Genomic DNA, 14,637 nt, shown 5'->3' with positions numbered 1-14,637 from the left:
TCCAAAGTTTATCTGTGATCATTTAAATGTTTATAATAAACATCAAGATACTGTGACACTTCAAATTAGACTTTGCAAGTAACTAATATGCCTAATGGTTGCATAAAAATAAAAGAAAACCATTTCTGTCTCAATCTTGTACTAAAGCAAACTTTTCTGGATTATGAGAATCAGAAAACTGAACTATCTGGATGATTTTGAGTTGATTAATGAGAGATTTATCACGTGATTTCTTGGAAAAAGTCAAGGAACACCGAGCTTTTCCACGCTTACTGAAAAAGCAAACAAATTTGGAAAACGCAAACTTCATTGAGGAGTTCAAGGTTAGGGGGCAAAAGTTTAGGGTGAAAGGTTGAATGATTTAAAAGGGATCTGAGATGCAACTTTTTCCACAAGAGTGTAGTGCATTTATAGAATGAACTGTCATGGAAAATGGTAATGTAAATACAGTTATAGCAGGCATATGAATAGGTAAGGTTGAGGGTTATGGGCCAAATCCAGACAAGTGGAACTTGTTTGGGAAGCCTGGTCAGCAATTTCCCATACTTAAAAAAGGTCAATGGATCTGAAACGTTAATTCTGATTTCTGTCCACAGATACTGCCAGACGTGTTGAGTTTCTCTGGCAATTTCTGTTTTTGAATAAACTGGAATCTCATTTGCATTTCATGAAGAAAATTCATACTGTACTTGACTTGAAACGTTAATTCAACCTTTCGGCTGGCGAAAGAAACTGTATTCCAAACACATTCTGCTGTTAGATTTAGTATTTTTCCTTCACGGTAAAATAAAGCAACGATGCCCAACACTATTCATAAGTCATGGTGGCTTTACGAAATGTTGATCAAACGGTTATTCGTTTACTTTATAAACATTTTGTTTTAATGTTTGGATGCGTTAGCACCGTCGCTTAAGGTCTAAAAACGTTGGCGATTTGACAAATCGCCACAGAGCTACGGGAACTTGTGTTAAGCATCCTCAATGCAGCAAGAATTAGGATGCATTTTAAAAATCCAGGACACAGCAACCCAGGCATTGTAAACCACGCACGAAACAGAACAGCGATATGAATGCCAAAATAAGTTGGCTAGTTAGGTGCTTAATTCAAAGACATTGACACCATGACTCTTCCTCACTATCGACAATGCCACTCTTCAGACCATCCACTAGGAAAACACGTGAGCACCGCTATCAACACTTCGTTCCCCATGTAGAGAAACAGATTGGGTTGGAACCAGATCTACCTTCTCAGCAAACTCCACATTAAATCCGGCCACTCTGCAATGATGCAGGCAGTCGCTTTCTTTTTCGATGCTGGCGGCGGATCGTCGTTATTGACAAGGCCGCAGGCAGACTGCGTCAATCAGCCTGCCCGACTCCAACCGCCACAAAACTCAAGCCAACGAAAACCCAACTAAGATCGCGCGTCGTGAAGGCACCCGAACTAAGACAGTACCCCCACCGCCGCCCATTTCGAGAACTGGTCGGTGGAACGGGAGTGTCGGGGTCGCTCGGTCGCTTCTGGCGCCTCTTCCCTCGGCCCTCATTTACGCTCTCAGGAGCGACGCCATTTCCTGACCCAGCCAAGCGCTCGTTCATCAGAACTGCAGCCACATTTCCTACAGCTCACAACCGGAGGAACTACGGACACAGCCTACGGAAACATTCTTGTGACCTCCATTCCGCCCATGTTTTAATTTTAGAAAAAAACTGATAAAAACACCGTCCGACATAATCCCCCCTCAATTACCTTCGTGAGTCTTGGCGATCTTCGCCATTTTGTACAACGGTTGCGAGCGGAACCCGCGATGCTGTGGGTGGGCCCGGGATTTGATTGACAGCAGCTCCTCTGCCCCGGTAGCACCAATGCTCAAAAGTCTGAGCTCACTCTAGGCAGCGCTGTTATTCTCCAAGGGATGTCTATGCCACAAATCAAGGGATGACAGACAAATCACTCCTGTTAACAAAATAAATTGCCAATGTCATGTTGAAAATTGTTTTCTTCTCTTTGTGGATGCCTCACTTCAAACTGCTTTGCAATATTCTTTGGTTTGTTTGAGAATTTCATAGGATATAAAGGAGACAGTCAGTTTTTTGCTGTCACATAGGTGGAATTATTTTTCAACTGTGTAGAGCATGGTGTTGAAACCCATTCTACCTGTGACTTCGTAACACAAGTTTGAAGTTTTCTAATGTTTCTGTAATCATAAAGTGGATGAATGGCACATGAAATTTAATGCACACAAATGTAAAGCACAAACCATTAAACAGAAACTCTACACAATATGGTAAACTGGGAGGTGTAACCACAGCTTATGAATATTTTTTAGCAACAAAAGATTCTCCTCCTTTGTGGTTGATAGGGTCCTGAACCATATCTATCCCATTTCTTACACGCTTTCCATTTCAACCAAAACCATAACAGAGTTCCCCTTGTTCTCACTTTTCACTGTGCTGGCCTCCACAATCAACAGATAATGTCTGAAAACTCCACCACAAACACATCTTCCCCTTCTCTTTCAGTATTCTGAAAGGAATTGTTTCCTCTGCAACAATCCCCAGTACCTTCCCATGAGAGCACAGAAGGTGCAACACTTAGGAGGTCATCCTCTCTTGGCCGTGACCCATGATTTCATTTTTGTCAGGTGAAAATTGGAGTTACTTGTACTTTTTTCAACTTGGTATATTGTACTTAGCAGTTGTAATGTAGTGTCCCCTACATCAGGAAGCCTAAGCACAGGTTTAGTGATCATTTTGCTGAAAAGAAGAACGTGTGATTATGTAATGTCTTCCAAAACTGAGCACTTCCCAAGGTACTTTATAATCAATCAACATCCAATCAAATTACTGTGTGACCTTTAGTTTCAGGTCACTTGCTACTTTAATCATCCATCCCTTTCTGACACTGGCCATTTTGTTTAGAGGTCTCTACAAATTTCAATGATGCTCAACACAAACATGAAGAACAACAGCTCATTTTTCAAAAGGTATCTGTTGATCCACATGCAAATCATGGGCTCTGGTGAACAGGAAAGAAATGGAGATAAGGCTACAATTGGATCAACAATGATCTCATTGCATGGTGGAGCAAGTTTGAGGTGTCTAAAAGTCTACTCATGCTGCCACATTCTCTATTATTAAAATCAACATTAATGACTTTGGATTTTAACCATCATCTCAATTTATTTATGGACAGCAGATGCTGGTAATACACAAGAATCACAGGGAGTAAAGGAGGTTGGTGCCTGAGGTAAAAATCTCCTTTACTGGCAGGGTGGTCTGCAACCCTGTTTTCTTCTTCGCATTACTAGACCCAGGAGAACTTTTTTTTGAGATATTTTCCATCCTCCTCTGCCTCTGCTATTCTGTGTAACCATTTATTTCTCTTCTAGATCCATCTTTTGTTATTTGTCCCATTATCTTTGTAATTCAATCACAAATACAAAGAAAAAGTGTGGATGTTGTAAATTTGAAATTAACACAACAAATCCTGGAAATACCCAACATTCTATTTGTGAACAAAGGAACAGGCTTATGTTTTCAGATTGATGATATTTCATTATTGAGGATTAAGTTTCACCAATTTGAACAGTTAGAATATTGATCTAGCCAAAGAAGTTGAATACAAATCAAGGGAAGCCAGGTTTGAACTCTACAGTCCTTGGGTCAGATGACTGTGAAACTACCTTACCCACTAACAACACTTGAGATAATGCAAATACAAACTATGAGGTGGATTCCTGATGTCAAAGTTTAAACAAATGGTTGAATAAAAAGGGAGTGAAAGGAATATTGCAACAGAATGGGTACAAAATCAGGATTAATTTTTGAGCAAGGAAAACCTCAACGCAAACTAGCAGATCAGAATGATTGGTTTCCATGTTGTGTTTGTGATGTCATTCATAAAAAGTATGCAAAAAGGTGAACTAACAGAGATGAATGGAAAAGCAAATAAAATATCAATATAAAATATTGTTTGCAGTTAAATTATAAGGTAAAACAAGGAGACAGGTGAAAGTTACATCAAGTGAATGGTAAATTTAGGACTGATATGAGGAAAGTCTCACACAAGGAATGATCAACATTTGAAATCAGGGGCCAATTAATATTTAGACATATTCATCTCTTTACCAAGAATCACAGCCAAATAAAGAACGCTTTTAATGTTCGCCATTATGCTGAATAACGGCATATAATTAGAACATAAAAAAGTACAGCACAGTACAGGCCCTACAGCCCACCATGTTGTGCCGTGGAATAATCCTAATCCAAAAATAAAATAACCTCACCTACATTCCACTCAATTCACTGCTGTCCATGTGCATGTCCAGCAGTCGCTTAAATGTCACTAATGACTCCGCTTCCACGACTACCACTGGCAAAGTATTCCATGCGCTCACAACTCTCTGGGTGAAGCACCTCCCTCTGACGCCTCCTCTATACCTTCCTCCTAACACCTTAAAACTATGACCCCTCCTGGCATGTAAATCCTGCCCTGGGGAAAAGTCTCTGGCTATCGACTCTATCCATGCCTCTCATTACCTTGTACACCTCGATCAGGTCACCTCTCTTCCTCCTTCTCTCCAGAGAGAAAAGTCCGAGCTCAGTCAACCTCTCCTCGTAAGACAAGCCCTCCAGTCCAGGCAGCATCCTGGTAAACCTCCTTTGCACCCTCTCCAAAGCCTCCAAATCTTTCCTATAATAGGGCAACCAGAACTGGACACAATCTTCCAAGTGTGGTCTCACCAGGCTTTTGTAGAGCTGCAGCATAACCTCGCTGCTCTTAAACTCGATCCCCCTGTTACTGAAAGCCAAAACACCATATGCTTTCATAACAACCTTATCCACCTTGGTTGCAACTTTGAGGGAGCTATGCACTTGAACACCAAGATCCCGCTGTTCCTCCACAGTGCCGAGAATCCTGCCTTTAATCCTATATTCAGCATTTAAGTTCGACCTTCCAAAATGCATCACTTTGCATTTATCCAGGTTGAAATCCATCTGCCATTTCTCAGTCCAGCTCTGCATACTGTCAATGTCTCGTTGAAGCCTGCAATAGCCCTCGATACTATCAACGGCACCTCCAACCTTTGTGTCATCAGCAAACATACTAACCCACCCCTCACCCTCCTCATCCAAGTCATTTATAAAAACTACAAAGAGCAGAGGCCCAAGAACAGAGCCCTGTGGGACACCACTCAGCACTGACATCCAGGCAGAATACTCACCATCTACAACCATTCTCTGCCTCCTGTCAGCCAACCAATTCTGAATCCAGGCAGCCAAATCACCCTGTATCCCATACCTCCTGACTTTATGAATGAGCCTGCTGTGGGGAGCCTTATCAAATGCCTTGCTGAAGTCCATGTACACCACATCCACTGCTCGACCCTCGTCAACCTGTCTCATGACTTCATCAAAGAACTCAATAAGATTTGTGAGGCATGACCTGCCCCTCACAAAGCCATGCTGACTCCCTTTAATCACGCTATGCTTTTCCAAACAGTCATAAATCCTATCCCTCAGAATTCTTTCCAAAACCTTGCTGACCACAGACTTAAGACTGACTAGTCTGTAATTTCCAGGGATTTCCCTATTCCCTCCCTTGAAAAGAGCAACGACATTTGCCTTTCTCGAATCTTCCGGTACGAGTCCCATGGAGAGTGAGGAAGCAAAGATCTTCGCCAGCGGCTTAGCAACCTCCTTTCTCACTTCCTGGAGTAACCTAGGATAAATCTGGTCTGGCCCTGGGGACTTATCAATCTTAATGTTTGCCTAAAATTTCCAGCAGATCAACTTCCTCAATCTCGATCTGTTCAAGCCTGTTTTCCTGCTCCTCAAAGTTCTCATTCACAACAAGGTCCCTTTCCTTAGTGAAAACCGAAACAAAAACTCATTTAGGGCTTCCCCTATCTGCTCAGACTCCACGCACAAGCTCCCTATGCTATCCCTGATTGGCCCTAACTTCTTCCTGATCATTCTCTTATTCCTCACGTATGAGTAAACTGCCTTCGGGTTCTCCCTAATCCTTCCTGCCAAGCCTTTTTTGTGCGCCCTCCTGGCCCTCCTCAGTCCACTTCTGAGCTCCTTCTGAGCAAGCCTGTAATCATCTAAAGCTGTGCTAGACCCTTGCTTCCTCCACCTTACGTAAGCTGCCTTTTTCTTTATGATGAGAAGCACCTCTGTTCCCGTCTTCCAAGACTCCTTAATCTTACCCCTTCTTACCTGTCTCAGAGGAACAAATTTATGCATCACTCGCAACAACTGCTCCTTAAACAGTCTCCACATGTCTGTTGTGCCCTTTCTGTGGAACAATTGCTCCCAATCTGTACTTCCCAACTCCTGCCTGATAGCGTCATAGTTTCCTTTTCTCCACTGGATCAAAATAATTTGACACTTAAAATGATTGTTTCAAGGGGGCAGACTTTCTGAGTTCATGGATCAGGAGGGGAGAGAATCATGTTGGAAGTTTGGGGAAGACAGTAGACCAACAATGGCAGGAGTTTCTGGGTGTAATTGAGGACACAATTCAGAGGCTCATCCCAAAGATAAGAAAGATTATCTGGGCTGGGATTGGACAGCCATGTCTGACAAAGGAAGTCAGGAAATATATCAAAGAAAAAGAGACAGCCCATAAAGTGGCCAAGAGCATTGGGAAATCAGAAGATTGGGAAGGCTACGGAAACAAACAGAGGATAACAAAGAGAGCAATAAGGAAGGAGAGGATCAAATATGAAGGTAGGCTAGCTAGTAATATTAGAAATGATAGTAAAAGCATCTTTTAATACATAAGAAACAAATGAGAGGCAAAAGTAGATATTGGGCTGCTCCAAATTGATGCTGGAAGGCTAGTGATGGGAGATAAGGAAATGGCTGAAGAACCTAATAAGTACTTTGCGTCAGTCTTCACAGTGGAAGACATGAGTAGTATGCCAACAATTAGGGAGAGCCAGGGGCAGAGTTGAGTATGGTAGGCATTAGAAAACAGAAAGTGCTAGAAAAGCTAAAAGGTCTAAAAATTGATAAATCTCCTGGCCCCGATGGGCTACATCCTAGAGTTCTGAGGGAAGTGGCTGAGGAAATAGCGGAGGCTTTGGTCGTGATCTTTCAAAAGTCACTGGAGTCAGGGAAAGTCCCAGATGATTGGAAAATTGCTGTTGTAATTCCCTTGTTTAAGAAAGGATCAAGGCAAAAGATGGAAAGTTATAGGCCAATTAGCCTAAACTTGGTAATTGGTAAAATTCTGGAATCCATTGCCAAGGATGAGATTTCTAAATTCGTGGAAGTGCACGGTCAGATCAGAACAAGTCAGCATGGATTTAGTAAGGGGATGTCGTGCCTGACAAACCTGTTAGAATTCTTTGAAGAGGTAACAAGTATGTTAGACCAGGGAAACCCAGTAGATGTTATCCATCTCGACTTCCAAAAGGCCTTTGATAAGGTGCCTCATGGGAGGCTGCTGAACAAGGTGAGGGCCCATGGTGTTCGAGGTGAGCTACTGGCTTGAATTGAGGACTGGCTGTCTGACAGAAGGCAGAGAGTTGGGATAAAAGGCTGTTTTTCGGAATGACAACCGGTGACAAGTGGTGTCCCGCAAGGTTCAGTGTTGGGGCCGCAGCTGCTACCTTATATGTTAATGATCTGCATGAAGGGACTGGGGGCATTCTGGCAAAGTTTGCCGATGATACAAAGATAGGTGGACAGGCAGGTAGTACTGAGGAGGTGGGGAAGCTGCAGAAAGATTTAGACAGTTTAGGAGAGTGGTCCAAGAAATGGCTGATGAAATTCAATGTGAGTAAATATGAGGTTTTGCACTTTGGCAAAAAGAATACAGGCATGTACTATTTTCTAAATGGTGAGAAAATTCGTAAAGCAGAAGTACAAAGGGATCTGGGAGTGTTGGTCCAGGAGTCACTAAAGGTTAACTGGCAGGTAGAGTCAATAATTGAGAAAGCAAATGTAATGTTGTCGTTTATCTCAACAGGGTTGGAATATAAAAGCAGCGATGTGCTTCTGAGGCTTTATAAAGCTCTAGTTAGGCCCCATTTAGAATACTGTGTCCAATTTTGGGCCCCACACCTCAGGAAGGACATACTAGCCCTGGACCATGTCCAGCGGAGATTCACACGGATGATCCCTGGAATGGTAGGTTTAACATATGATGAACGGCTAAGGGTCCTGGGATTGTACTCATTAAAGTTTAGAAGGTTGAGGGGCGATTAATAGAAACTTATAAGATAATGTATGGTTTAGAAGGGGTGGACGCTCGGAAGTTGTTTCCATTAGGCGGGGAGACTAGGACCCATGGGCACAGCCTTAAAATTAGAGGGGGTAATTTTAAAGCTGAAATGAGACAATATTTCTTCAGCCAGAGAGTGGTGAGCTTGTGGAATTCATTGCCACGGAGTGCAGCAGAGGCCAGGACGTTGGATGCCTTCAAGGCAGAGATCGACAAATTCTTGATCTCAGGAGGAATCAAGGGCTACGGGGAGAGTGCAGGGAAGTGGAGTTGAAACGCCCATCAGCCATGATTTAAATGGCGGAGTGGACTTGATGGGACGAATGGCCTCACTTCCACTCCTATGTCTTATGGTCTTAAGTTTGGTAAGGCCTGGAATATTCTTTGTGCCTATTGTTTCAAGACTCTTTCATCAGCTATGTCTGGAATGGACTCCTCGGTACAATGCTGGAGGTGGATGTATTTCAGAAACAAATTGGATACTACAATGGAGTGACTGTAGGTTGTTTCTGAATGGATCAATTAAAATTGATCAAAGGGTCTGCCTAAACCATTATTATCTTGTGATTACATTACCTTGAAGATACAGTTAGGAACTGTTATGAATCTTTGTTTTGTTCATTGCAGAAGATAATAATTCTTGTTGTGCAGAATTTATTTTTCTATTAAATTTTCAAGAGAACCTTTCGCATAGTAAAATATCCTAATGACTTCTTTCTGCACTGCAAGCATTTTATGACTCTAAGATGCTTACAAGGGGGACACTGTGGTGTAGTGTTAATGTTACTGGACTAGTAATACAGAACCCCAGATTAATGTTCTGGGGATGTGAGTTCACAATTTCACCATCGCAGATGGGGAAATTTGAATTCAATGAACAAACTAGCTCAATTGAAATCTTTGTTTCTTGACTGTCGTTGAAGACCCTTCTGGTTTACTCATGCCCTGTAGGGGAAGAAATCTGCCATCTTTATCTGGTCTGGCTTACATATATGATTCCAGACCACAACAACGTGCTTCTCTCATAACTGTCCTCTGGGTAATTACAGATGAGCAATAAATTCTGGCCTAGCCCCCCAAAGGAATTAAAGAAACAAACAAAATTTGACGTAACCATATAAAAAGATCATATGACAGATAACCAAAATCTTGAGCATCTTAAACTCAAATGATTAAACTTCCCATTTAAACTTGACAGAATATAAAATTTCTGACACAGTAGCAATTTAGTCGACAGTTCTTACTATCTCTGAGCAATTTAATCTTGTATTTCCTAGCACCTTCGATTGTTTAGCCATCTTATGAGTTAAAAAAATCTATTCATCTGTTAAGTTGTCATGTTTTGCTAAACTATATGTATCAAGTCAAAGTATTATTTAAAATTATGATGCAATGCTATTTTAAAGTTATACTTTGTATTACATTTGTGCAACTGGTCTCTACCATTTAAATTTACTTCTCTTAAAGACTGTTGGGAGATAAGAATACAGGAACAGAGAAACCTGTGGGTAGACATACAATCTTTGAGTTTGAGATAACAAGGTTTAGAGCTGGATGAACAGAGCAGGCCAAGCAGCAACAGAGGAACAGGAAAACTGACATTTCCTGTCTGGATAATAAAATGTGAGGCTGGATGAACACAGCAGGCCAAGCAGCATCTCAGGAGCACAAAAGCTGACGTTTCGGGCCTAGACCCTTCATCAGAGCTCTCTGATGAAGGGTCTAGGCCCGAAACGTCAGCTTTTGTGCTCCTGAGATGCTGCTTGGCCTGCTGTGTTCATCCAGCCTCACATTTTATTATCTTGGAATCTCCAGCATCTGCAGTTCCCATTATCTCTGATACTATTTCCTGTCTGGATCCTTCTTCAGAAATCCAGACCCAAAACGTCAGCTTTCCTGCTCCACTGATGCTGTTTGGCCTGCTGCGTTCATCTAGCTCTACACCTTGTTATTTCAGATTCTCCAGCATCTGCAGTTTCTACTATCTTTGAATCAATATTTGAGTTTGGCAAGATAGGTTCAAAAAACACATATGATCCTTCTCTTTAAAAAAGCTGGGACTTAATGAGCAAAAACAAGGAAGTTGTGCTAAACATACATAAAACATTGGATAGGCATCAGCTGGAGTATTATGTCCAACTGTGGGCACCATACTTTAACAATGTCTATCTCAGGGAGGGTTGGAGGACATTTGGGAGAATAGTACTGGAAATGTGAGACTTCAGTTACATGTGAACCTGGGTTGTTTCCTTTAAAACTCAGAAAATTAAGAGGAGGTTAGATAGGCTTATTCAAAATTATGAAGCATTTTGTTCAAATTAATTATAAGGAATAGTTTCTAGTGGCAGAGAGTTGGTAATCGCAGGATATACAATTAAGGTAACTTATAAAAGAACAGGAGGCAAGATTCGAATAATTTACTTTACAGGTAAGGCAGATGAACTTAGGGCATGGTTGGGAATATAGGACTGGGATGGAATAGCTATTCCAGAGATGTGGCTCAGGGATGGACAGGACTAGTGGCCTATTGTTCCAAGGGAGAGAAGCTATAGAAAGGGGAGCAAGAGAGGAGGGTGAGTGACTTTTTTTATTAAGGAAAGCACTGCAGCTGTACTTAGGCGTCCAGGGAAGTTATTTGGTGGAACTGAGAAATAAGAAAGGGATGATCACCTTCCTGGTATTGTACTATAGACTCTCCTAACAGTCAGCGGGAAATTGAGAAACAAATTTGTAACGTGATCCCAGTTACCTATAAGAATAATAGGATGGTTATGGTAGGGCATTTCAAATTTCCAAAGACAGACTGAGACTGCCATAGTGTTAAGGGCTTGGATGGAGAGGACTTTGTTAAATGTGTACAAGAAAATTTTCTGAATCAGTATGTGAATGTACTTACTACTAAAGGAGCAAAACTTGACTTCTCTTGGGAAATAAGGCAGGGCAGATGACTGAGGTGTCAGTGGGGGAGCACTTTGAGGCCAGTGATCATAATTCTATTCGTTTTAAAACAATGGTGGAAAAGGACAGACCAGATCTAAAAGTTAAAGTTCTAAATTGGAGGAGGCCAATTTTGACAGTATTAGGCAAGAACTTTCAAAAGTTGATTGGAGGGCAGATTTTCGAAGGTAAAGAAATGGCTGGAAAATGGGAAACCTTCAAAAATGAGATGACGTGAGTCCAGAGACAGTATTTTCCTTTTAGGGCGAATGCCAAGGCTGGTAGGTGTGGGTAATGCTGAATGACTAGAGAAGTGGATGTTTTGGTCAAGAATAAGAAGGAAGCATATGTTAGGTATAGAGAGCAGAGATTGAGTGAACGCCTGGAAGAGTGGAAAGACAGTAGAAGTATACTTAAGTGGGAAATCGGGAAGGCAAAAAGAGGCCATGAGATAGCTTTGGCAAATAGGGCTAAGGAGAATCCAAAGGGATTCCACAGACACATAAAGGCCAAAAAAGTAAACTAGGGAGAAAATAGGGCCCCTTAAGGATTAGCAGGTTGCCTACATGTGGAACTGTAAGAGATGGGGGAGATACTAAACAAGTATTTTGCGTAGCATTTACTGTGGAGCAGGATATGAAAGATAGAGAACATCCCCATCCCCATCCCCATAGCGATATCTCGAAAATTGTCCATATTACAGCAGAGGAGGTGCTGGATGTCTGAAAACACAAAATGGTGAATTAATCTCTGCCACCTGATCAGGTGTACCCTAGAACTCTGGTGGGGTTTAATCTGTCATTACCTAAGGAGAGGGGAGAGTTTGAGATGAGGCATTTTCACAGTGACCTCAGCTGGTGCAGGTAATGAAATTGTGCTGTGATTGCTGGCCCTTTGCTAAGATATTTGTATCGTTGATAGCCACAGGCAAGGTGGCAGAAGACTGGAGGTTGGCTAATATGATGCCACAGTCTAGGAAAGGCAGTAAGGAAAAGCAAGGGAACTATAGGCCAGTAAACCTAATATTGGTGGTGGGCAAGTTGTTGAAGGGAATCCTGAGGGACAGGGTTCACATGTAGGTGGAATGGCAAGGACTGATTAGGGATAGTCAACATGGCTTTGTGGCAGGAAATCGTGTCTCACTAGCTTAACTGAGTTTTTTTGAAGAAGTAACAAAGAGGATTGATGAGGGCAGAGCAGTGGATGTGATTTGTATGGATTTGAGTAAGGCATTCAACACAGTTCCTTATGGTAGACTGCTTAGATCGCATGGAACACAGGGAGAACTAGACATTTGGCCACAGAACTGGTTCAAAGTTAGAAGACAGAGGGTGGTGGTGGAGAGTTGCTTTTCAGACTGGAGACGTGTGACCAGCAGTGTGCCACAAAGATCAGTGCTGGGTTCACTGCTTTTCAACATTTATATAAATGATTTGGATGTGAATATAAGAGGTAGGAAGTTTACAGGTGACACCAAAATTGGAGGCATAGTGGACAGCAAAGAAGGTTACCTCAGAGCACAAGAAGATCTTAATCAGATTGGCCAATGGGCTGAAGAGTGGCAGATGGACTTAATTTAGATCATTATGAGGTGTTGCATTTTGGAAAAGCAAATCAGGATGCAATTTATACATTTTATGGTAGAGCCTGTGGAGTGTTGCTGAACCAAGAGGCCTTGGAGTGCAGGTTCATAGTTTCTCGAAAGTGCAGTCACAGATAGGCAGGATAGTGAAGAAGGCATTTGGTACGTTTGCCTTTATTGGTGAGTGCATTGTGTACAGGAGTTGGGAGGTCATGCTGCAGCTGTATTGGACATTGGTTCAGATACTTTTGGAATACTGTGTGCAATTCTTATCTCCCTGCTCTAGGAAGGATGTCGTGAAAATTGAAATAGTTCAGTAAAGAAGTAGCTGGAAAAGCTCAGCAGGCCTGGCAGCATCCATAAAGGAAAATAAGAGTTGATGTTTCCGGTCCAGTTACTTCTGTTTTTTTTTCCCGATTTACAGCAACTTCAGTTCTTTTGGTTTTTACAAGGATGTTGCCAGGGTTGGAGGGTCTGAGCTTTCAGGACAGTCTGAACAGGCTGGGGCTATTTTCCCTGGAATATTGGATGCTGAGGGGTGTCCTTATCGAGGTTTATAAAATCATGAGGGGCATGGATAGAATGAATAGCCAAGGTCTTTTCCCCAGGCTGGGGGAATCCAAAGCTAGAGATCATAGGTTTAAGGTGACAGGGGCAAGATTTAAAAGGGACCTATGGGGCAACTTTTTCATGCAGAGGGTGATGGAAAGAGCTGCCAGAAGAAGTGAATCACAGAATTGCAACAGTGCGGAAACAGGCCATTAAGACCAACAAGTCCACATCCAATTTACAGAGAAGCATCCCATCCAGACTCACCCCACTCCCTATCACTGTAGTTCCCATGGCTAATCCACCTAATCTACACATCCCCAGATACTATGGGCAATTTAGCAAGGCCAATCTACCTAACTTGCATGTCTTTAGACTGCGGAAGGAAACAGTCATCCAAGTCTGGGATTGAATCTGGGTCCCTGGCACTGTGAAGCAGCAGTGCTAATGTTGTGCCACCCCCATGGTGGAGGCTGGTACATTTACAACATTTAAATAGCATCAGGATATGTAAATGAATAAGAAAGCTTTAGAGGGACATGGGCAAAATGCTGGCAGATGGAACTAGATTTAGTCAGGATATGGGGTTGGCATGGGGCTAAAGGGTCTGCTTCAGTGCTATATAGCTCTCTGATTCATTGCAGAACTGGAATGCTTTTCTTGAAAGGATGTTGGGAGCTAATTCAATAAGAGCTTTCAAGAGAAATATAAATATTTGAAGGATAAAAATTGGCACGACAATGGGGAAAGAACAAGGAAATAGAACTAATTGCATAGAAGGACCTTTGCTCCAAAAATCAGGAAATAAAATTTGTACATTCTTCCTGTGTCTGTTTGGGTCTCTTCCAGGTGTTCTGGTTTCCTTCCACAATACAAAGATGTGCAGATTAGATACATTGGCCATGCTAAACTACCCATAGTGTCCAGGGATGTGTAGGTTAGGTGGATTAGCCTGGGGATTGCAGGGAAAAGGTGGGAATGGCAAGTCTGGATGGTATGCTGCTCAGAAAACTACTGTGGACTTGTTGGGTTGAATGGCCTGTTTCCACACTGTACGGATTCTATGATTCACTTCCTCTGTGGGTAGAGTCTGGGAATATCAAGAGCCAGAAAACATTCATGGGAGTAGTTAATAGGCTCCCTAACACTATTTATCATTTAACAGAACATTAAACAATAAATTATTGTAGCTTGTAACATAGCAAATATAATAGTTATGGGGAACTTTAAACAGATAGTCTAGACAAATCAAATTTCAAAGAAGGTTTGGGAGATGAGGTTTTAGAATATTTTTGTGACAGTTCCCCAGACCAATGTATTATGGAATCAAT

The 14,637-nt window shown here is 42.0% G+C and overlaps 1 protein-coding gene across 1 annotated transcript in view; it reads right to left on the bottom strand.

Annotated features, from left to right (window-relative positions):
* sf3b1 (splicing factor 3b, subunit 1) overlaps positions 1-1,847 on the bottom strand; it is a 56,865-nt gene extending 55,018 nt beyond the window's left edge. Inside the window, exon 1 of the mRNA XM_048533803.2 lies at positions 1,750-1,847. Within this exon, the coding sequence (XP_048389760.1) occupies positions 1,750-1,777 (28 nt within the window). The 5' untranslated portion in view covers positions 1,778-1,847. The remainder of the gene's footprint in view (positions 1-1,749) is intronic.
* Positions 1,848-14,637: the final 12,790 nt, after the last annotated feature.

This window comes from Stegostoma tigrinum, chromosome 7 (genome assembly GCF_030684315.1).
Source record: "Stegostoma tigrinum isolate sSteTig4 chromosome 7, sSteTig4.hap1, whole genome shotgun sequence".
NCBI classification, from domain to species: Eukaryota; Metazoa; Chordata; class Chondrichthyes; order Orectolobiformes; family Stegostomatidae; genus Stegostoma; species Stegostoma tigrinum.
This window is presented reverse-complemented; position numbering and strand designations above follow the sequence as displayed.